The 21142-nt window shown below is 41.3% G+C and overlaps 1 protein-coding gene and 1 long non-coding RNA gene across 5 annotated transcripts; one reads left to right on the top strand and one right to left on the bottom strand.

Moving 5' to 3' along the window:
• Nucleotides 1–22: 22 nt before the first annotated feature.
• On the top strand, nt 23–5700 carry OIP5 (Opa interacting protein 5). Its single transcript, XM_082761563.1, has 5 exons — nt 23–405; nt 485–551; nt 1079–1201; nt 1763–1844; nt 2600–5700. The coding sequence occupies exons 1-5, from the start codon at nt 147–149 to the stop codon at nt 2765–2767; spliced, it is 699 nt and encodes a 232-aa protein (XP_082617689.1). The 5' UTR covers nt 23–146; the 3' UTR covers nt 2768–5700.
• Nucleotides 5701–5799: 99 nt separating this feature from the next.
• Nucleotides 5800–19790, bottom strand: LOC309878707. 4 transcript variants are annotated; one of them, XR_014317605.1, is made up of 5 exons: nt 19702–19790; nt 18321–18556; nt 16839–16875; nt 16047–16273; nt 5800–14830 (listed from the first exon to the last, which is right to left on the bottom strand). It is a non-coding gene; the product is annotated as an uncharacterized lncRNA (long non-coding RNA). The 4 variants fall into 4 exon arrangements; XR_014317607.1 differs by lacking the exon at nt 19702–19790 and adding an exon at nt 19257–19653; XR_014317606.1 differs by lacking the exon at nt 18321–18556.
• Nucleotides 19791–21142: the final 1352 nt, after the last annotated feature.

The raw sequence follows: 21142 nt of genomic DNA, 5'->3' as shown, positions 1-21142 counted from the left end.
GCCGCTTGAGCGGGCGCGGCGCCGCCCTTTCCAGGCAGCGAGGATTGACAGCACGGCCGCCCAATAGCAGCGCGCGTTCCCGGAGCGCGCTCCAATCGCGAGGCGGGGAGGGCGGGGCGCCGCGCCGGAGCGCCGGGCGGGAGAAGATGGCGGTGCGGCGGCGGCTGCTGCAGGAGCCGCTCATCGGCGGCGTCATCACGGCGGAGCGGCCCCCGCCGGCCCCCCCCGCCCCGCCAGCGCCTCCGTCCCCATCCCCAGCGCCGGGGGAGGCTCCGCTGCGGCGCCGGGGGCTGCGTCCCGAGGACTGCGCCGTGTTCCAGTGCCGCGGGTGCCGGGCGGTGCTGGGGGACTCGCTGCACCTGTGCGCGCAGGAGGAGCGGCGGCTCGGCCTCCTCGCCTGCCTCAGTCAGTGCCGGGGCGGGACGGGCAGGGCAGGGCCGGGCCGGGCGCGGTGCTCATCCCGGCGTCTCTCCTCTCTCCTCAGGAGTCACCGGGGACGTGGCCTGGGAGGACGCGCTGCTGGTGGGCCTGGAGGGAGCCCTGCTGGGCTGGTGCGTAGCAAGGCCGCCTCGTCGCGTCCGGATTACCGGGTCTCTTCTTGCTGCTTTCTGTCACGATAAAACAGCGCTTTCAGTAAAAACCCGATTGTTTTCCTCCTCCTCACGAGGCGGTGCTCGGCGTTGGCAGGGGGAGCTTTCCCATCACCTGTCAGAGGTGCAGGCATCGCCCCGATTTCACCACACTCCACACCTGATCTTCACAACTTAAATCTATTTCTCCACATATCACGTTTGATCTTTACAACCTAACTCATTTTGAGACAATGCGCTGTGGATTTTTATCTCTAATTGTGACTTCACTTATTACACGGATTTTCTTAGACAACATGCCCAACGTCCCGTGTTCATACACTCTGTATTATTTAAGCATAAAGCATTATATTCTATCTTACTGTCTCAATATACTGTCTCAATACTGTCTCTTACTGTCTCTTTGGTTTGATGTCCTCTGACGTCTCCCCAGTATCCATGGTGTCATAACTTGTTTAATAACGTTATTTTTCCATTTTTCCTTTTAGTGCCTACAATGCATTATACTGTCGGTCGTGTGGCTTGATGGTGGGCTTCATTCTTTATTCTGCGTTCAGTAACCTGGCTCATCTCCGAGGCTTATTTTGTTTCTTCAAGGACAGCATCCTCTGGTGAGTGTCCTGTATGTTGATGGTCAGGGATTTCATGGGAATTTGCAAGTTTTTAAAGCAGGATGTACGACGAGTCTGCAGTTTACAAAGCTGCTTTACTTTTGACTGAGAGCATTGATGTGGGATTTTAATATTCTCTGTGTTTACATTGTTTGTGTTGGCATGACTCCATGTGATTTGCCTTAAACTTTTTGAATGTCCTCACATTACATTAAAAGTTTAAATTTAGTTGTTTCCAGTGCTGAAATCTCCTTCAGTTCCAGATCCATTTAACTAATGTAAGATATCAAAACAGTTCCATGATAAATGGACTTCATTATAGAAACTGTAAATTATGATTGGCTGGTAATGAGGGGATCTTATGATTTGAAAGTAACATATTGTTTTTTGGTTTTTGTTTTTTAAATATTTTCGTAAACAATGGAGTACTTCAGGGAATAATTTTATATCTGTTTTAAAATCTTGTTAAATAATCTTTATAAACAAGGAATACAATTGTGTGATCTTTTTAATTGTTGTTCTTGTTGTTTTTTTTTTCCCTTTTCCCTATTTGTTTTCTAGCTATCTTTTAAAAAACAATATAACAATAGAAGCATCTAAGGTGAATTTTCCTGCTTTGACCCTAAAGGAACAACTGGGGAAAGTAAGGTTTCTACATGACTTTGTATGGAAAATAGCAAGAAATACTATTTTTGGATATTAGCCAAAAATATGGATACAATTACCATATTTGCAATGCTTAGAACTTACCAAGTTCTATCTAACTTTCTGACAAAAGGTTATTTCTTAGTGAATACATATGTTCTGTGCTACTTCAGTGCTGTCATGAGGGAATGGGACTTTAGATTTTGAAAACAAAAATAATGTTTTTCTAAATGCTTCTAAATATTACCAGTTGTGCTGTCCCTGGAATTGAAAAGTCACTGTTGAATGATAATAATAATAAAAAAACATAATACTCTGTTGTTAACTTGAAAAGGATTCTAGCAGTGTTGTATTTACAGCTATGTAAACTCAAAACAGCACAACAACATCAAGTTGTAGTTTCAGAGACAATACAAGATCCTCTCTTCTTTTTTGATATTTAAATTGGTTGTTCTATTATATAATATGGTTATTTGATAACTTAGTAAATTGTTTGTCCCATAGTTCAAATATAGTTACTGTATATAGGAGACAGCCAATGCATTGGGTGTTTATATGCTTACTTGTTCCTTTTGTTCATTTATTTATTTTGGTTTCCTTTCTAAGCATGAAAATGGGCCCACAACATTACTTAAGTTTTGTCATCCTCAAGTGTGTTATCATAACAGATAGGCAGATTGTTCAAAGATCCAGTGTTAGAATAACATTTTTCTCTAGTTTTACTACTACTACTTTTTTTTTTTTTTTTTCTAGCTGAAAGAAAAGCTTGTGATGGTCCACATGCGCCTAGAATTGCTGATAAAGAAGATGGAGGAATTGAAGCAAAAGGACATGGCACAAAACTATGGCTCTGCATCAGATGCAGTTGCCCTAATGCCAGGATATGCAATAGTCAAGACCAAAAATAATAGGCCATTTTGAAGAACTACCTGGGCCGTTTCTACATCTCTACTGAGTTTGTTCGTTATGAGGAAATAATGCAGCAGAACAGGTTTGAGAGAGCTGATCATTTGCTCTGTCTGTATACAGAAAGAATTGGGACTTAAATGCACCTCTTTTTCTGAGGGGAACAGCTGAAAACCTAACGTTCTTAAGCTGTGCTCAGAAAAACGCGTAGCTTTTGGCTGCTCCACGAAGCTTGGGCTGTGAGCCACTGCCTTTGATAGATGTGAGCCTTTCCGTCTGGGGTTGAAGCTGTGAAAGCAAGGAACAGTCTTTTCTTCCCTTTTACTTCTGGTCCATCACAGGAACACTGCTCTCCTGAAGCTGTGATGATCTTCCTGCTGCCTTCCCATGGCCTGTTGAGATGTCTTGTAAAAGTTACCTAATGGGTATTTATTAGCTTTGCTTTTTGATTGGGTTGTGCTTTTTTTCCAAGCATCTAGAAAGTAATTTGATGGAAAAGAAAGAAGGCTACTTACCCCTAGTTACTGAGACAGAGTATCTTTGTCCCTACTTCCTGTTTGTTGGAAGACTGGGGGGTCCTTTTCCTCCTCCATCTGCTGCCTAAAGGGCTGATTTTTGAAACTGTCTGTAAAATTTAATAGGTTCATGTAGCAGTCTGGAGAGGGTTGTATTTACTTGATCAGATTCATTCCAGTGATTCAGTTTGCCATTGCCTTTTTTCTGCCTTCCATATGTGATTGGCAGATTGCATTGTGTTGCTGATGATACGAGCGCTCTCTGCATTTCATGGCCTTATTTTACAAATAAATAACTCCTGTAACAGGCTTGGAGCAGAGGGGATGAAACTCACTACAAGGCATCTTGCAGGCTTATGCAGACAGCTGGTATTTATGCTACTACTTATGTTCAGTGTGCTGGTTTTTGATTAAAAGTCCTCAATTGTCTCCATTTATTCTGATTAAGCAATAACAATATCAAGAGCTATTCTGCTGGGAGAGAAGTAGCTCCCTCTGTTAAATTCTAACAGTACCTGCTCTCTAAATGATGATTGTCATCATCAGTGTTTTACAACTGTGACAGGTGTAAGCACAGAAATGCAGTACTTCTCAATGACAGCTAAATTTGGGCTATCAAAAGTAACTACCTGAAATAAATGTTACACTCTAGTAAGATCTGCTTCATTGCCTGTAATGACTAATGCTATCATCTTCTCCAAAATGTGCTCTATGAATCTTTATGTTTATAATGAACCTTTAACTGGAGAGCTGTTCTTCTCAACAGTTGTCACTGTACATTCATGTAAAGTTTGGAGTTGCATATTAACTCATTATTAAGAACCAAGACTTTTTTTTAATTTATTTTTATAATACTTCTGCATTATGTTTAACAGCCTCTTTGTCTTTAACTGGGGTTTTGTGACTAAACTCACCTCGTGCAAATATCCTTCCAATCTCATATAAGTGTTTTCCTTTGTAAAACTTCACCTTTGTGCTACTTTTTAGGTGTCAGTTCTTCTGTTGTATCAGTCCAAGAAACATGGTAGGTAATGGTACTATTCACTTCTGCCCTTTCATTCTGGTTTCTGCATTGATGTTTTTCTTGTTATACACTTCACATTTCTACTGTGTATAATAAGCGTAAAATTGTCTTCCTTTATTTAGCAAAGTATGCACCCCTAAGAAGAAAAGAAAGTTGTCAGTTGCATTTTTTTTATATTATCTTTACTGTTGTAAAGACGACTTAAAGAATAAAAATGCTGAAATTCAGAAATACATATCTTGTGTAATAGCGTGAGTTGTAAGCTTTTAAATTGTATTTCACTAGTCTTTGAACTGGGAAGACCTCAGTTCCATTGAGTCACCCTGCAGTCCTTTGTGTCTGTCAAATCATGGTTCTTGTTGGCACTATTGCCTGTTGCATCTGCTGACACTCACAGCAGTAGAGTTCTAAATAAAACCTGTTTCAAGAAGCAACCCACCTTAACTTACAAAATGCAAAATAAGTGCAACAGCATCTTTACTAGTTTAGGCTTAACAGTTACTAAGACACCAACTTAAACTGTAGTCTTAGGTTTTAAGTGATGTTTAAATTTTTCTTCCTAAAAGATTTGATTCAGATTTTGATCCTACAGTCTGTCCCAGATTCAAATTCCACCTGAATCTACAACTGAGTGATGATTTTTTTTTTTTTCCCTACTGTGGAACCTAATCTCCTCTAGCTAGGCATCTTGAGGGCTGTATTGATACTTTCAGTGCAGCCACAGTCAGTCTGGCTCAGGAAGGAAGGATTCTCTTTAAATAAATACCTGATTTAAAAACGCATCTCAAGGTCAGGCCACAGCTCTCTTTATTCTTATGTGAGCTAAAGAGCAGCTGTCTTCTCTGAGAAAAGCAAGCAGAAAATGGAACAACTGAAGGTGGTATAGCAGGTTACTGAAGTAGCAATCATACAGTGAATCTTTTATAAGCTCACATAAGGGTCAGTAATCCCATAAGAGGTTTTGGAAAGCTGGTGGTGTTGGGAGCCATGGCTTCTTCAGCGTAGTCCTCATGAGGTGGCATCTTGCTGCTGTGTTACAGCACTTCCCAAAACCGCTTTCAGCAGCAAGGAAAGTTGTGCCTCCCTGTAGGTTGTGAAATGCCAACCACCAAAGGAATTTGAGCTGCCAAAACTATAAACAATCCACATATATGTGAAACAGTTTTGAGAGTTACTCCTTTTAGGTTGTCTATCTTGCAAGCAACAGAAGCTTCCTGCTACCATCTAAAACAACCTTTGAAGCTTCTATTTGTGAGTTGCCTGTCTTGAGTGGAGTGCCAATTTTTCTTCAGCTGCCTTCGAGGAAGTCGTAGACTGTTGTGTCTGAAAATTGCTGAAACAGCTGGATCCAAAGCTGATATTCAACATATGCAAGTTTAGCTCAAATTGTTAAGCTTTGTCAAAGGCACAGCAAGTACATCTCAGAAGCGGAAGCAGTTTGCACCTCAATGAAGACACAGTGCATTGTACCTTGGTTAATCTATCTGTTGAACAAATGACACACCAGGTTTTAGTGCATTCTCAGCCTGTGCTGCTTTATTGCTAAAAAAATTTGTATACAGGTGCAGAGTTTCCAAGTTCATTTTTAAACAGTTCCTCTTTACAGCGTCAAAAGAATAAAATCTTATCTTGAAATCCTCAAAGATGCATAGATATAAAAGCAAGCTGCCTTTTGGAAAAAAAAAAAATCAGAATTTGCAGGGAAACATTCTTTTACTGTTACCATGTAAAATGTGTGCAATGGGAGTATGTAGTGATACCAGTAATCTCCACTAGCCCATGTGAGCAATGCCATCAGAAGTTCAGTATAAGAAGTCTTCTCTAACCACTTTAAGTATTAAGATAATTTTTAAGAAACTATAATTAATACTTCTCCTTTGCTGTTGTATTTCTCAAAAGGAGGATATCTTCACTAAAGTCCTACAATAGCTTACTTCCCCAGGTTTTATATTGAAAGGGATAAGCATTAACAACAGATACAAGTGCTTACTCACCACACAAAAGAAAACATGTAACAGGGTTTAAAACCACATCAAGTGTTCAAAAGAATATCCTCTAGGCATTAGGTGGCCATGGTTAACTGCCACGCCAAGCCCTTTTTAGAAATAGACTCCCTTTTAGCTTGAAGAAGTTGGCTCAAAGGATTTCATTTAACCTAACTTTGATACTGTAAAATAGTTAAATATTCTCTAATAATATTCCTATCTTCATTTGGCAATTCTTGTATATCTAGAAAGCATTCATGAGAAAAACACAGCCCCCATTCTAAACCCAAATCATGGTGCTTTATGGATGCTTGGCTACGAAGCATGATCAAGATTTAACTCGACACACAATTTCTTCCTCCAAGACACTTCCTCTTTCTGCTTAAGAAAGGGGACTGAGCCTCTGTACATGGAGAAGTGTTCTGCACAAGTTAAGCCCACCTACAAAATTAAACTAAGCTAAAAGAATGGAGTTCTGCAGTAACATGCTAGTATTCTATGTGATTGAATACTTTAAACTAGGAAAAGTGTAAGTGACGTAGACACTGCCACACATTCTATGTTATTTTCAAACTGCCAGCAGAAATTCACTGCAGTACCCACTAAAAGACTTGGAAAATATTACAGAGAGCACAGTAAAAGTTTACGGAAAAATGGCACCCAAATTCCCTTATATTTAATATGTGAAATAAAGAAAAAAAAGACTATATTGCAACCTGTGTTGCAGAAGATAAAGACCTTCAGTGATCAAATCTCATTTTCTGTTTTTAAAAATCTCTTTGTCAAAGAACTTAAAAAATATACAAGATTACCAGTATTTTCAGGTTCGTTCCTGCAGGTGCCATTATTGCTGGCTGGTACCAGTATGCTTCAGTACAGCTGCCTATGTGGCTAGAGAGTTACCTGAAAATACTGTCTATTAAAAAGCTATTCAACACCTGAAATATTTGTACTGTGCTTATTAATTTCAGTCTTCTCCAAATAATTTCTCTCACTATGCACAAGCTTATCACCTACTGTCTGGCAAATACTACACTCAATTTGAGTCCGTTGTTTCTGTTACTGTGGGTTTTACCAGTTGCTCCCCCCCTGCACCTTGAAAGAAACTCTGCACCCTTTTCCTTGCTACAGCTGCAGCAGGTGAGAAACCTCATCTCGCCCTTAAACATGCTTAGTCCATGCCCTGCTTTTTACATGCTCAGGGCACTAAAATGAACCAGGCAAGAGGTTATAAAGGCGAGTTCTGCTGATCCTGGTTCCTGATTTACAGTTTTGGTGCCATGCTTCTGTCCCTATCTATACATTCTGCCCCTTTCTCTACAGAGGCAGCACATTCTCTAAAAAAAAAAATAACGACAAAAAGAAAAAAACAGTTTGAGAATCAAAGTTTGAGAATCAAAGCAGGAAGTTCAAGCTATTGGTATATTAATTCCTATTGCTTCGTTATGTATAAATGCATATCTCAATTTACTGGTAATAACTACATTACACTAGACATTTTGAATCATGCATAATTAGAATACTAGCTCTAAGATTTGGTTTGTGGGCCTGTGCCACTTTCCTTCAGTTTCTCCATGCACTTCTTTATGCCTAAGGCATCACAAACTGGCCTTCTTTTATTTGACCTGCAAACACACTCGTTTGGAGGGGAAGAGGAAAGAAGCAGATAAGACTTACACAGGACACACTGAACAGTAAGTTACCTTTTATCTTTAACCTTAAATGTAAAGCCTTAGGGAATCTGTCTATCCTATAACCTGGTACATAGGCTCAGAGACGGAAACACGCTCCTTGCTTACGTCAAGTACACCTACGCTTTCTCTAAAACTCAGGAGGTAAGTGCTGAGCAGACTGAAAGGGAATAGAAAGCAGAATTCCTGGGTAGTGTTCTGCTCTGTTAAATGAGACACCCTGGTTCAACTGCTGGCTTTTGTGTGCCAGTCTAAGTGCTATAGGGGCAATACGCTGGATCATTCAGTAAAAGAAAAGCAGGGGAATCTAACTCGAACTGCCATTTATGCAGCTCTGTACCTGAACAGCAAGCAGGATTATTAGGTTTTGAAGGAAGACAAAACTCTTTCCTAGGGAAGTTGTTATTGGTAAAATTGGTTATCCATCAAAAACTCTTCTCTTCCACCCTTCTCTGCTCAAAACCACTGTCAGCTCTTGTCAATGTAACCCTTGCATAAAGTGTCAATGTCCTGAAGCAAGGTACAATTTGTTGTCACTCACTATCAAGTTGTCTGCAAACCATTTTTTTTTGTCCTAAATTTGATAATTATGCTCAGTTGCAGAAGTTGCGATCCTCAAGCTGCAATTCCCAACACAAGTACTGGCTACATCTTCTACAGCAGAACCACTGGGTAAGGGACAGTACCCACACGTATCACCTGCATTCAGTAATGCCAGCGGGGTCATGGCAGTAGCGGTCACTGCACTTTTGATACCCCACGCTGCAGTGTGGGAGCATGTAGCACTGCTACTTAGTTTTAGCAGCAGTGAAATCAAGGGGTTTGGAGCAAAAGGCATACCATAGCATGACAGCTGAAAGGCAATGGGGTTTCCTTTGTGGCTGTGAATACTGATTTTTAATATAGTACCCCATGGAATTCAGATCACTATTAAATCTGAACTGGGAAGAATACGCAGATAGCTCGCCTGGTTACATCAGTCTCCATTTCCCTTCCTACCCCCTTCTCTAAATGAATAAAGCCTTGAAAATTTCTACTCAGCCGCAAAGTTCATACTTCTGAAGTCTGAACGTGACCATGTTTTCATTATTAATTCATTATGTAAATGTACTTGCTGACCACAGACTACAAGAAAGTTATAATTTATTTAATGTAATCAGATCACAATCAAATTAAGGTTCCCTGTGGCCAGCTTCCAAGTTTATCAATAATGCAATAGCTGGAATTTAAGCTGATTATAACTTTCCAGATCAGTTAGTTTTTCATACACATATTAGCCAACACTTAATTTAGATATGCTCATGCTTATCTTAATTACATTACGCTGTAGAAACATTCACAGCCCTTACCAGTCCCACTATCAACTTACAAAGAGCCAGAAGGCTTCACCTATGGAATTTCAGAACATCAGAGGCTTCCCTTCAGCTGGAAGTTACATTCCAAACTCCTTCAACTTTCTAGAAGAAATCTAGCCAGATAGATCTCAACTTCTGATGCGACACTTCTGTTAGGAACACACTATTATCTGCTGGGCCATGCTGTCTCTATAGATCATGTATCTGCACGGAAAACAGCATCAACTATGGACATTTTAGCACTTCTGGGGCTCTTCTATGTAACCCTTTGATCGCAGATACTTTGCTGGTGCAGAGGCTACAGCTGTAGATCAATATCCCTTTCTGTTACCGGAGGCTTCACCGTACTTGTCTCTGCAAAACTTCAGGCATTAACAGAAATCAATGGCTTGAAACAGAGTGTTTAGCAAGTCTAAAATTATTTTTGCTGCAGGGTAACATTTTTAGTATCCTACAATTGTCCTTTGGAATGAACAGATGTTTTCAGTGTCAAATAATTAGATAATGTGTGTTTTTTTTTAAAAGGCCTGTTGCTATTTCAGGTTGGTCTTTTTAAACAAAAATAAGTACCACCTGCAATAAAATGCATTCTAACTTCAGAACCAAGTTCTTTCCACAGTCCAGTATTTGGAAGGGTTTAGTTTCCCCTCAGAAAAACTGAGCAAGTGCTAGACTATAAAAAAGGGAAACAAGCTACCCTTTCAGAAAGAACTGTCTGCGCTTCCCCCAGCACTCCCTGACAGTGCTTCAGATGTGTGACAAAGCTAAACAGTTTGTTTTCTAATATCAGGTTCATTAACTAAGTATTCAAGTGCCAAATTCCCTCCAATGAGAGGAACATTAAGAGGAATTCACCCATCTTAGGAAAAGAGACTTTTCATGCAACTCCCTGCAGCACAGAGCGCCACAAACTTATTTGGTTATTACCCACCTACTCTACTGTACAGTCTTGCTAATGCAAGTTATTTACTATCACATGCAAAACAGTTATTGCTACTAAAGTTCTATTTTCTTATTAAATCATCTTATGGCTTTGTTTGCATCAGGGATTCTTCCCCCTACATACTGTGCTATTTTGCATTCCAGTTTCAGAGGTATTTTTCAATTGATTCTCCCAAGCACTAAACTACTTTATTCAATGGTACAGCTACTTCTGTTCAGAATTGAACCTAACTCTGAGCACAGGTCCCCCAGAGCTCTGCTGTAAATGGCCCAACCACCCAGTTTTCTTGAAAACTTATTAGATGCAGAGGGTCGGGGTGGGGGGTTTGTTACATACATTAACTCTGCAAGGATTACTGGTTTTGCACCAAAGAACATGCTACTTGATTAATTACTTTAGCGATACATCCTATTAAAATTACAAAACCAAGCTACCCATTCCCTCCCTCCTCCTAGTGGCCATTTACAGGCAGGTCTCAGGGAAAAAAGATGCAGTATCCTCTCTAAAGTGACAGAGAATTTTGTTCTTGTAAAAGAAATGTGTGAAGAGCAACACTGGTATCAAATAAGACTTATTTTTTCCTAGGAAATGAGAGAATGCCATCCACAGAGCATCACTCATCTCAGGAATCATACCAGTCTCTTATTTCACCAGTCCAAGCTGCCCATTGCGTGCTAAATCATTTGAACATTTCCTGGTCTAAACTTTCCTTCTGAAAAAAGCAGAGGGAGAGACATAAGTTATTAAATTTGAGATTAGAGCTGGAAAGCAATACTGGAAGTTACCCAAAACACAGGATATTGAATTCTCAACAATACAGGGGTGGGGAATCTATGACTAGATATAGCCTGCTGAACAGATGCAGTCTGCAATGTTGGTTTTCAACAGCCCTTAATCCTATTATATTCTCTCTTATTAAGATGTGTGTAAATGCAGGATCCACCAAAGGTGTTAAAAGATTCAATAGGACTTCAGGAGAAAAAAAAAAAAAAAAAAAGGTTTTCCATTCCTGCAATAATGGACAAAAGTATTCTACTTATAATTGGAAGAAAGCATTTTGCAACCAGTAACTAACTTAGTAGATGAAAAGGATAATGTTTAACTGGTTTTAATAATTATGTAATTGGATTTGTTGTTTTTTTTTTCCTACTTAACAGATTTTGTAAATAATATTAAGGTAGTAGAGATGTGCACAAAACACACACAAACTCTTTATCACATTCTTAATTCTGAGTATATCGTAGGATGGGTAATAATTAAATGGAAAATGCTGCTCATAGAAGAAAACACCTTCAACAAAGACTAAAATGAAAAGAATCACTGGTGACAGAGATAAGAATTCTGGACGCTTACATACACTAGTTTACTATTGCAGTTGGACAGAAATACTAAAAACAAAGTTAAATATGACTCTATGAAGCCCATTAAGTGAATGCATTCACTTTCTAAAGATAGCATTACCACTGTCACAGGGAGGATACTGCATATTTAGACCATGTTTGTGACATTTCTACTGTATCCTTTCTATTGTTAATTACATTATCATCACTGCTTATTAATAAATTTGTCACTCTGAAATTGTAAAAATACTACTAGGCTCATGCACTGATCCTAACATGGCACTACTGTTTGCTACAAAGCACTAATGCTTATGGAACTATACACATCTCAAAATGGAAGACATTGGTGATTTTGTTGTTTTCAAACAACTTGTAACATCATTTTGTCCACAAGTATTAAAATATATATATGTATATATATATGATCTATTGCACATGCCCCTTGTTTTTGTAATCTTTCACATGGGAAGATTTCCAACCAACATAGAGAAAAAGTGGAGCAAGAAAAAGTAGGTAGGCTGAGGCAGCATTTCCTAACACAGCACTTTTATAAAGAAGCTGGCTGGAAAGGTACGGCTGTGGGGGTCTTCTGGGCATGCATTGTTGGAGTATTGGTTCTGTGAAAGCCACAGATCTTTAGCCCTGCTAAAAACGTTATGTTCTAAAAGTAAACTTGAAAGCTTATGTTCTTACGTTATCTGGGTTAGGAGTCAGGAAAAAATTGTAGGTTTGTTGTTGTTGTTACAATGCAGGGTTACAAAATGTTGAGGGTTATTCTTATGGATGTGGAAATCAAGTAACGTGAATTGTCCACTCTCTAGTCAGAAAAATTCTTAGTTTTTGTACATATCCACAGAAGATAAAAATACATTCCTGTCCCCCAAGTATTTTGTCACCCAGCTATGCAAGAAACAACTGCTAGCTCTAATGTCGGAAGGACAAGTATGGGCAAAAGGAAGAAAAGGAATTTCCCACATTTAGGATCAGATGTTTCCTATACCAGATACCTTCCAACAACATATAATCCTATGATATTAAAAGTATTTTCCATCACTTAGAGATGGATCCTGCTTCTACAGACATCTACATTAAATCCTATTGGTTTCAACAAAAGCAGGACCTAAAATTAAGTGTGCTTTTCTAGTTGCATCTAAAACCAGAAAATTCAGACCATTTTCAGCAAAGACATCCTATATTCTTAAAAGAAATCAGGCCAAGTTGGTGGTTGCCTCACCAGGATTAACGTAACTCATCTAAACTAATAAAAGAAACGGCTCATTGCAATGTTGCATACAATTTTAGTGCACCTCTCTGCTCATTACAGTTGGCATTATTTTGATACACAGTGCCTTTCCTATTCTCCTTAGCTTTCATGTCTGATCTTTGCTTCTTGGAAACAAACAATGGATAAAGCTGGCATTAAATCTTACAGTTACAATGCAAGTCTATACACAGATCTAACTTTACCCCAAAGACCAGGATCACCACCAACACTCATCCTTACTCTGCTGTGGAACGTGGTCCCCATAAAATTCCACTACATTTTAAGTATCGCAATGCTGCCCTCGCAATCTACCATGAAGATTTAAGAAGGATTTCAACTGTTGGCTTTTTCAGCCATTTTCAGGCTGTCTGGCTCTCTCCAGCAGTTTTCTAAAATGAAAAATACAACAAACCAAAACAAAAAAACACTCCACCCCCCGACCATGCTATTATTTCCCCAAACCTATTAACAGAACCTATATATCTTTATTTGATCCAAATTTTAAAATATTTTAAGCTAGTAAATCACATTTTCTAAATCACAAGTGTGGATTAAGGTGCAGTAAGAGCTCCAGACTTGAAATGGAGATTTCTTTTTGCCAAGAAACCTTACTTGCCATATACCATACCATAGCAAGGAGCATGTGAACAGTACAAACTCCCACCTCAGAATGATCGAGAATATCCTATATAATCACAAATGATGTAGACAAAGAATCTTGTGTAAACATAAGAACAACAGATAGCGCCTTAGATTGGGAAGGAATAGGGGGAACCAGAAAAAGGCCCGGCCTAAGCATTTCTGCTCTCCGTCAAGCCATACCTCTTACATGGCTACCAGCTCGTTCTACCGGGCCTAGATGATGGAAACATACAGGTCATCTCAGTTCTCAGTCACAGAAGAATAAAAAGTATCTGATTCCATCAGCAGTATGAAAAGCTGAAACTGTGGAAAGGAAGCTGAGCGGACAAACCGCAACTTTACACCTCCGGTCTCTTCCATCCCACCAGTTAATTTCTTTAAATAAAGAAAGAAATTCTGCCCCATCTTTTCAACTGTAGAATGTTCCTTTTGCTGCTAAGGATTTATAAAAAGCCAGAAGGAGAGAATGATGTAACACAAACCTAATCATTATCCTGTAACCCTGAAGGTCTTTAAAGCTTCATTTTTCTTTGCTAAAAATGAAGTGGTGCAGAGTAATTTCTCCTTCTGGTGCAAGCTCTTCATATCCAGCACTTACGTGGGTTTACACATGCAAATCTACATTTTGATCACAGATTGGGATGATGCTGTTACACGCTATAGACAAGGTGATTCTGCTTTTGTTCCTCTGCATTAGCTGCTTTATGTGAGTTGACATCAAGACATCTATCTACAAAGTCAAGCCAGGTTCCTGGGCTACAAAATACCTGTAATGGGACTTCTCCAATTGTTTGCTAAGTTTCTTCTGTATGTCAGAGCAGAAAATATGTCCTCGTTTCCTGCTGAAACTTTTCATACATGTCAAGTTTGGCATGGCAATGCATGCAGACACTATATATGCCAGGAATTCCAGTATGACACAGTGAAGAACTTATCCTTCCTAAAATGAAGAAGGAGATAGATATCAGAACATCAGCTTCCACTTCCATCTGATTTCAAAGTTTTTCTCATTTTAAAACAGAATGCAGAAAGCTGGATGAAGAGCTGGCACAGAAGACATTTCTTCAGGGAAACAAACGCTGATTTCTGTTACTCTGCTTTTGAGTTTTGATACAGCAGCAGGGTTGCTTTTGTGGGAGAAGTCATCTGGGGAATTAAGCATTGGGTGAGATGGTTGACGCAGGAAGTGAAGAGATCTTTGTTCATGCAGCTCCATGGAAGTGAAGGACAAGTTTTTGCTTGCTAGGAGAGACATGTCCACATCTCACAGCCTACGAGCAAGCAACAGGACTATCATCTTCTTAAATTTCAGCAAGGATCTGGAATTCCAAAATGAAAGAGAGGAGAGGTCAGGAGACAGAATAAAATACATTACACATTAAAATGCCTGCTGGTTCATTACTTTAAAAATCTGAGCCTAACGGAAAAAAAAAGTTGGCTTCACAAACTGCAATAATCCCCTGTTCTATAAGGTTTTATATCTAACTGTGTATGTCCATAAGCTGGCTAATGCAATACTACAGAAATGCTGAACTATACGCCTACTCAGAAGCAGTGCACCCAAAAATATACTGGTGTTAACAAGCTCTGAGGCTTCATAACTGTGGCTCTGACACGTAACATGGCAATACTGAGGTATTCACCTAAACACACACAGAATCATCAAATGGTTTGGATTGGAAGAAACCTTAAAGATCATCTGGTTCCAACCCCGCTGCCATGGGCAGGGACACCTCCCACCAGACCAGGTTGCCAAAAGCCCCATCCAGCCTGACCTGGAACACCTTCAGGGATGAAGCAGCCACAGCTTCTCTGGGCAACCTGCTCCTGTGCCTCACCACCCTCTGAGTAAAGAATTTCTTCCGAATATACCCCTTGTCCTAACACTACGCTCCCTGATAAAGAGTTGATCCCAACCCAGAGAAGAAAAGGCTCTGGGGAGACCTTATAATGGTCCTCCAGTACCTAAAAGAGGCGATAGGACAATGTGTAATGGCATTGCACACAGAGAGAATAAGTTCTGCTATAGTGGGTCACAATTCAAAAAGACTACAAACAATCACCTAATTACTACAACACTGTCAGTGCCGTAGAGGAAAAACACACTTATGACAGCTGTAAAATCCACAGATTAGGTCCTTTTTTTTTTTTTTTTTTTTTAAACCTATTTCTCCCCTCTTGTCCACAGTGTAGACATACTTCAACAACCGCTGTCTTGTCACTGACCTCCTGGCCTTTCACCAGTGGCACACCTGGTACTGCCTAGTCACAGAAACTGTTAAGACATGGATTTTTTCCTTTAAGTTTGATGCCAGCTTGGATTAGAAGGTAACATGAATGCAATTCTGCATAGTGCCAGGAAAAAAAAAAAACAAACTACCACTCTCCTGTACAACAATGAGTGATGTGAAAGAGGAAATGTTTTCTTTGGTTTCTCTTTCTCAAATATAAGTGCATGAGGACACATCATATTTTCTACCTCCTTCCTCTCTTTTCTCTGGCCTTTCGTTGACTTCCTTTTATTATTCTAATTACCTTAATCCTTTAGTTGATCAAGTTCAGAAATAATCTTCTGGCGATAATTTTCAACTCCTGTGTTAGAAGTAGTGAGTAGACTATGGAAATGGCAAAACACCACACGTCACCATCACTTGCTCTCCGAGGCACTCAAATACTTCAGCTGATCATAAGCTTGACCATCCATGCCCATGCTGATGGGTCTTACTCTTGATATGAAGATGGTGAAAAGCAGACCTGCGGAGCTGCAACAAAACATATAAAAGGTTTGTAGCAGAGCCAAGGATAGAATCTAACACTCTGTTATATACCTTAACTACCAGAATATCTTTGCTTAATTTACTGGGGAAATAAATAAATAAATTGAAATTTTAGACTTTGATCGTTATCCTTAGAATTTTTGAATTTACTTTCTTTGACTTGATAACTGACATTTGGTTACATTATTGTTCTTCCACTCCTAGTGTTTAACAAATAACAAACCTTTAAGATCACTACTCTAAGCTAATGCAATTGCACAATTAGTGTCTCTTAGCAAAGTAAAATGACAGCATGGAACAGGTGTTTTGTAACTTTTGAAGCATTTATTTTTGTTAAAATATATATAGTTAAGTAGAGGTTTATTTCAAGTCAAGCACAAGCTGAAAGTTGACACTGTGGCAGCATTCCAGTTCTCTGAGTGTCCTAAGAAAAAATAAAATTTCAATAACTGATTTCTTGGTAAAGAAAAAAAAGAAGGGGAAGGGAAAGAAAAGTGACAAGTTTAGTATTGTGTATTTAGTACCTAAATAACCTTATGGCTTTACTCACCATCATTTTTCACCATTCAACATTCTCTTTGGGGAACCTAGAAAGAAAGAGATGAACAAATTAAATTCATATCTATGAAGCTCTTCAGATAACAGATCATTACATGCACAAGGCACAGAAGATTATCTATACCTTCTGGGAACCAGCTAATATTGTCAGATAGTCTACACTAAACATGTTGATGTTACTTTTCAAATGTTTACAGCCACGCTCCTCTTTCAGAATAAGGAAAAGGATGGTCAAGTGAGTCACACCTAAGTAGCGAAGATCCAAGATCTTGTTCCATCCTCTTGTCGTCAGTTCTCACCCACCCAATTCAAGTCCTCCCCCAAGAACCTGACAAGCACTATGAGACCTCAAGACATTAAGGAACCAAACGATTCACAAAAAAATTAATTTGACAATTATCAGTTACATATCATACATAAGCTTACATATCAGGCTGATGGAAATGAGACAATTCCCAGTGCCAATCTTTGAAAAGTTAGGTTTTCTTTTTACTCATTCTACACCTTCAAAATAACTGAAGTCTTGTTTTGACCTATTGGGCAGTCATATTTCTTTTGCTCTACAGTAACTACAAGTTAATTTCCACGAACTTTGGGGGGAAAATAAAGTCAATCTATTGACACAACCAGCACATGAGAAACGGAAGGGATACTACAACGAAGAGTATGCAGCTATGCTACTAAGTTTCACCACACCCCTAACACAGTTTTAAGTTACCCAACAGATCTGGCTTTCCAAAATGGTTCCAAAAATTTCCCAGTGTTACCTCTCTACACTGTCACTTGCCCCCACCTCTCTCTCTACTTTTAAAAAGGTATATAAATCCACTCTATGCAGCACTAGAGCAAACTGTAGTAGAACTGGAGAAAGAAAGGGAGTGCCTGGGCACGGAGGCTCCAAACAGGACACAGAAGAAGGACAGGGCTCTCAGGAGGGCTTGTGTTGCCAGGACCCCACATAGCAATTCCTCCAAACCCCAGCACATCCCCCTGCAATTTTAGAAGATGCACAGATCTGGATACAGAGAGGGACAGGGTGGAGACACAGGTCACCGTCACCTCCAACAGTGTACACTAGGGCTTATTGGGAACACAGAAGTCACCAACCTAGGAGTCCAGAGGACACGCTGATGTCCCTTGTCCTCTGCAAGGGGCCCCTGACTGCTGGACATATGGCTTAAACACCTCTGCTATGATGCCTGGCTGGCAGATAGATGTCTTGGGCATTGCTTATGAGATTATGAGCCTAAGACACTGTAACCTGTTTTGTTTCACTTTTTATTTTAAATAAATTCACCCTCTCCTCCTATGAGGTTTCCAATGCATATTTCCTATGCTTTTAGCACAATAGGGTAGGAATAATAATAATACTTCCTACAGCAGGAGATGACCATTTTACAGCTGAGATTTCTATTCCACGATACACACACCAAAGGGCCCTTTGAATGCTGTTTAAGCAAAGAAACATCCCTACCTGCACATCCCATTTTAGAGAGTTTTTGTGGTTCTTTTTTAAATCAATCCTCCAAAGACTGTGTGGGCCTCTGTATCTTGCATTCAGCTAACCGCCAACACATCAAGACTCCTTTCAAAGCTCGTTCCGTTTCAAGTTTTTAAGAATGAACGTGGGAGGTGTTCAAGAGAGACTCCAGACTCTTCACGGATTCAGGCAGAATGCTTAGCCTTAGTTGGCCCCTGCTTTTTGACACCCTTGAGATGAGAGGTTACCATCGTAAGAGACACAGCTTACTCCTGCAAATCTCTGTATTGCACAGGCTCACAGCACTGTGAGCAAAATTTTAAAGCAGTGCACAGAGTTGGTTTGACATAGCCAGGGTAACAGAAAACTCTGGTTATTTTTTTGATGCTAATTCTTACAGTTCTTAAGCATTCAAAGCAATTAAGAATAAATATTAATCCAAGTGTACTTACTTACTGCTAAAAATACTGTATAACTTCACATGAAAGAAAGTTGACAGCTTATTATTCTTCTAACTATAGCATAAAGCAGAGTTATCTTTGTATGTAACGTGCCAAAGGCAAATCCCTTGGCATATTCTAACAGCTCACACGCAGACCTGTACACGTAGGCATTCACCAGCAGCAGCACACTGTGCCTTAATGCTGTGTTGCCCGCGAGCTGCTATTACCAGGTGAATAACATAGCACAAGGCACAGATATGTAATATATCACACGGTAAAATATTCCTTTGGAAAATTTTCTCTTAAGTGGCTACCGCTTTCAGAAGTAGTTGCCACAACCACACTTGTTACGTTTCTTTTGCGTTATTTTATCGGTTACAAACACCTTCTTTATCGGTTATGTAGGATAACAGACCACGTCTCTTCAGGATCTGAAGCTGTGCTTCTCGTTTAGGTGCTTTAATTATTATTATTTTTTAACTTTTACCTGACATTCACACTGAAAACGCAGCCACTCAGGATAACGCGATGAACCAGAATTCTCAAGCACTGCTCTAAGACATAAACTGCGAGGACTCCCACGCTGGATGGATCCCTCCGGTTTCAGGAGGGCTCCCCCCGCTCACAACACGGACCCGACCAGCACCGCTCCGTGGCGCAGGGCACTCCGAGCGTGCCGCCCGAGCACCTCCGGGCGCCCCAGAGCCGGGCGTGCAGGCGCTGCCTCGGGGAAAGCCCCGGCAGCCGCCCCGCGCTGCCCCCGCTCCCCTCAGCGCGCCGCAGCCCCGCGGCCCTCCCGGCCGGCCCCTGAGGGGTGAGGGCGGCGGCCGGCCCCGCTCGCAGCCCGGGCCCCCAGCGCAGCGGGAGGCCGGGAGCCGCCCGGCCGCGCCCGCTGCCCCCGCCCGGCCCCTCGGGCGGCGGCGGGCGCTCACCTGAGCGCGGCCCGAGCCGCGGGGCCCGGCCGGCCCCGGCCGCTCCGCCCGCTGCGCTCACGCCGCCATCTTCCCCTCCTCACCCCGGCCACCCGGCGGGGGGCTCGCGGCGCCCAGGCGACGCCGGGCCCGCCCCCTCGGCCGCCAGCCTATCGGGCGCCGCTCCCGCGCGTCTACCCGCCAGGCTTCGCGGCTGATTGGTCGGCAGCGCCGTCCATCGCGGAGGCTCACCGCCCCTCCGCGAGGCTTTCCCCTCCGATTGGCCGCGCGGCGGGCACACGGCTGCCAAGCGAGTGGCTGCAGCCGCGCGGGCGGGGCCGGCCGGAGGAGAATCCTCCGGTGACCTCTGAGGGGATTTAAAGGGGCCGCCAGGCGCTGAGGGGGCCCTGCGGCCCCTCAGGGACACTCCGAGCGCCCCGCGGGCCCGCCTCCCGTCACGGCGGCGGTGTCTGTGGCACTTGCTGCCTTTATTTATCTATTTTGGGTTAGAGCAGCAATAATCTTATACTTGAGCTGCGCTTACCCCCTGAGGAACGCCGAGGACCACCCGCAGGCAGCGGCGATGCGGTGCTAACGGCCCGCGCTGCTGGAACCTTCTGACGTCCTCAGCCCTGTAACGCCCGCTTTACCGGGTGGCAGTTTAGTGCCCATCCCCACCCCAAATAAAACCCTGCTGCCAACTTAAACATCACAACCACGGCAGCATTACATCCATATCCCATCTACACAGCAGTTATAACTGAAGTTGTACCTTCAAAGCATCGAATGCAGACCTTTATTTTTTCCCTTTACAAGTCAGGGAACTTAACATTATTTTTACTTCCCTTCTTTACAAGCCAAGCCTGTGATCAAATTCGTTCGTTTTATGCTAGAAATTAGACTTTAGGGAACTGCTTCATTTATGTTCAGCTTAAAATCCATCACAACTAACACCTATTCTGTAAAACCCCCTTATCAACTACCACATTTTAATTCACAAGTCAAATACACAGACTAGTACAGTAAATAAGATATTCAGTTGCAGGCAGCCTGAGCTCTGAAACCAGCACATCACGTTTCTGTAGTTTATCCTTGGCTACTAAAGGGCACGTTCTTTTTCAAGTCTTTTCCTCAGGAAGGTTACTAACAACACTCCTGTCAGCACCTTCTCAAAGCAAGATAAAAATCTTAGCATCTTGAAGACTTAACTATCTTTGAAACTATGTTTGAAGTCTATAGACTTCGAAGAAAACTGAGGAAAAAAAAAACAACACAGGATTCTACAAGCTTAAGCTTGCCCTCCTTTAGCTTTTCAGTCCCTGTGGCTTCCAGACAATTTGTAGAGCTAACAGCAAAGTTAGATTCCGCTCCCATGCACTTAGAGTCTGAGTTGACATAAAAGCATGTTAGCAAACATATCTTGATCTCTAAGCTGGGGACTTAAGAGGACAGACTTCTTCAC

The sequence above is a fragment of the Aythya marila genome (assembly GCF_965140915.1).
Source record: "Aythya marila genome assembly, chromosome: 5".
Classification (NCBI taxonomy): domain Eukaryota; kingdom Metazoa; phylum Chordata; class Aves; order Anseriformes; family Anatidae; genus Aythya; species Aythya marila.
The sequence above is the reverse complement of the archived record's forward strand: the minus strand, read 5'-3'. Positions and strand labels throughout refer to the sequence as shown.

What these genes read in the sequence shown, in the direction of transcription:
- OIP5 (XM_082761563.1), top strand. Translation starts at nt 147, where the DNA reads ATGGCGGTGCGGCGGCGGCTGCTGCAGGAGCCGCTCATCGGCGGCGTC. An exon ending in CGGCCTCCTCGCCTGCCTCA is followed by an intron (nt 406 to 484) that starts GTCAGTGCCGGG and finishes CTCTCTCCTCAG; the next exon opens with GAGTCACCGGGGACGTGGCC. An exon ending in GAGGGAGCCCTGCTGGGCTG is followed by an intron (nt 552 to 1,078) that starts GTGCGTAGCAAG and finishes TTTTCCTTTTAG; the next exon opens with TGCCTACAATGCATTATACT.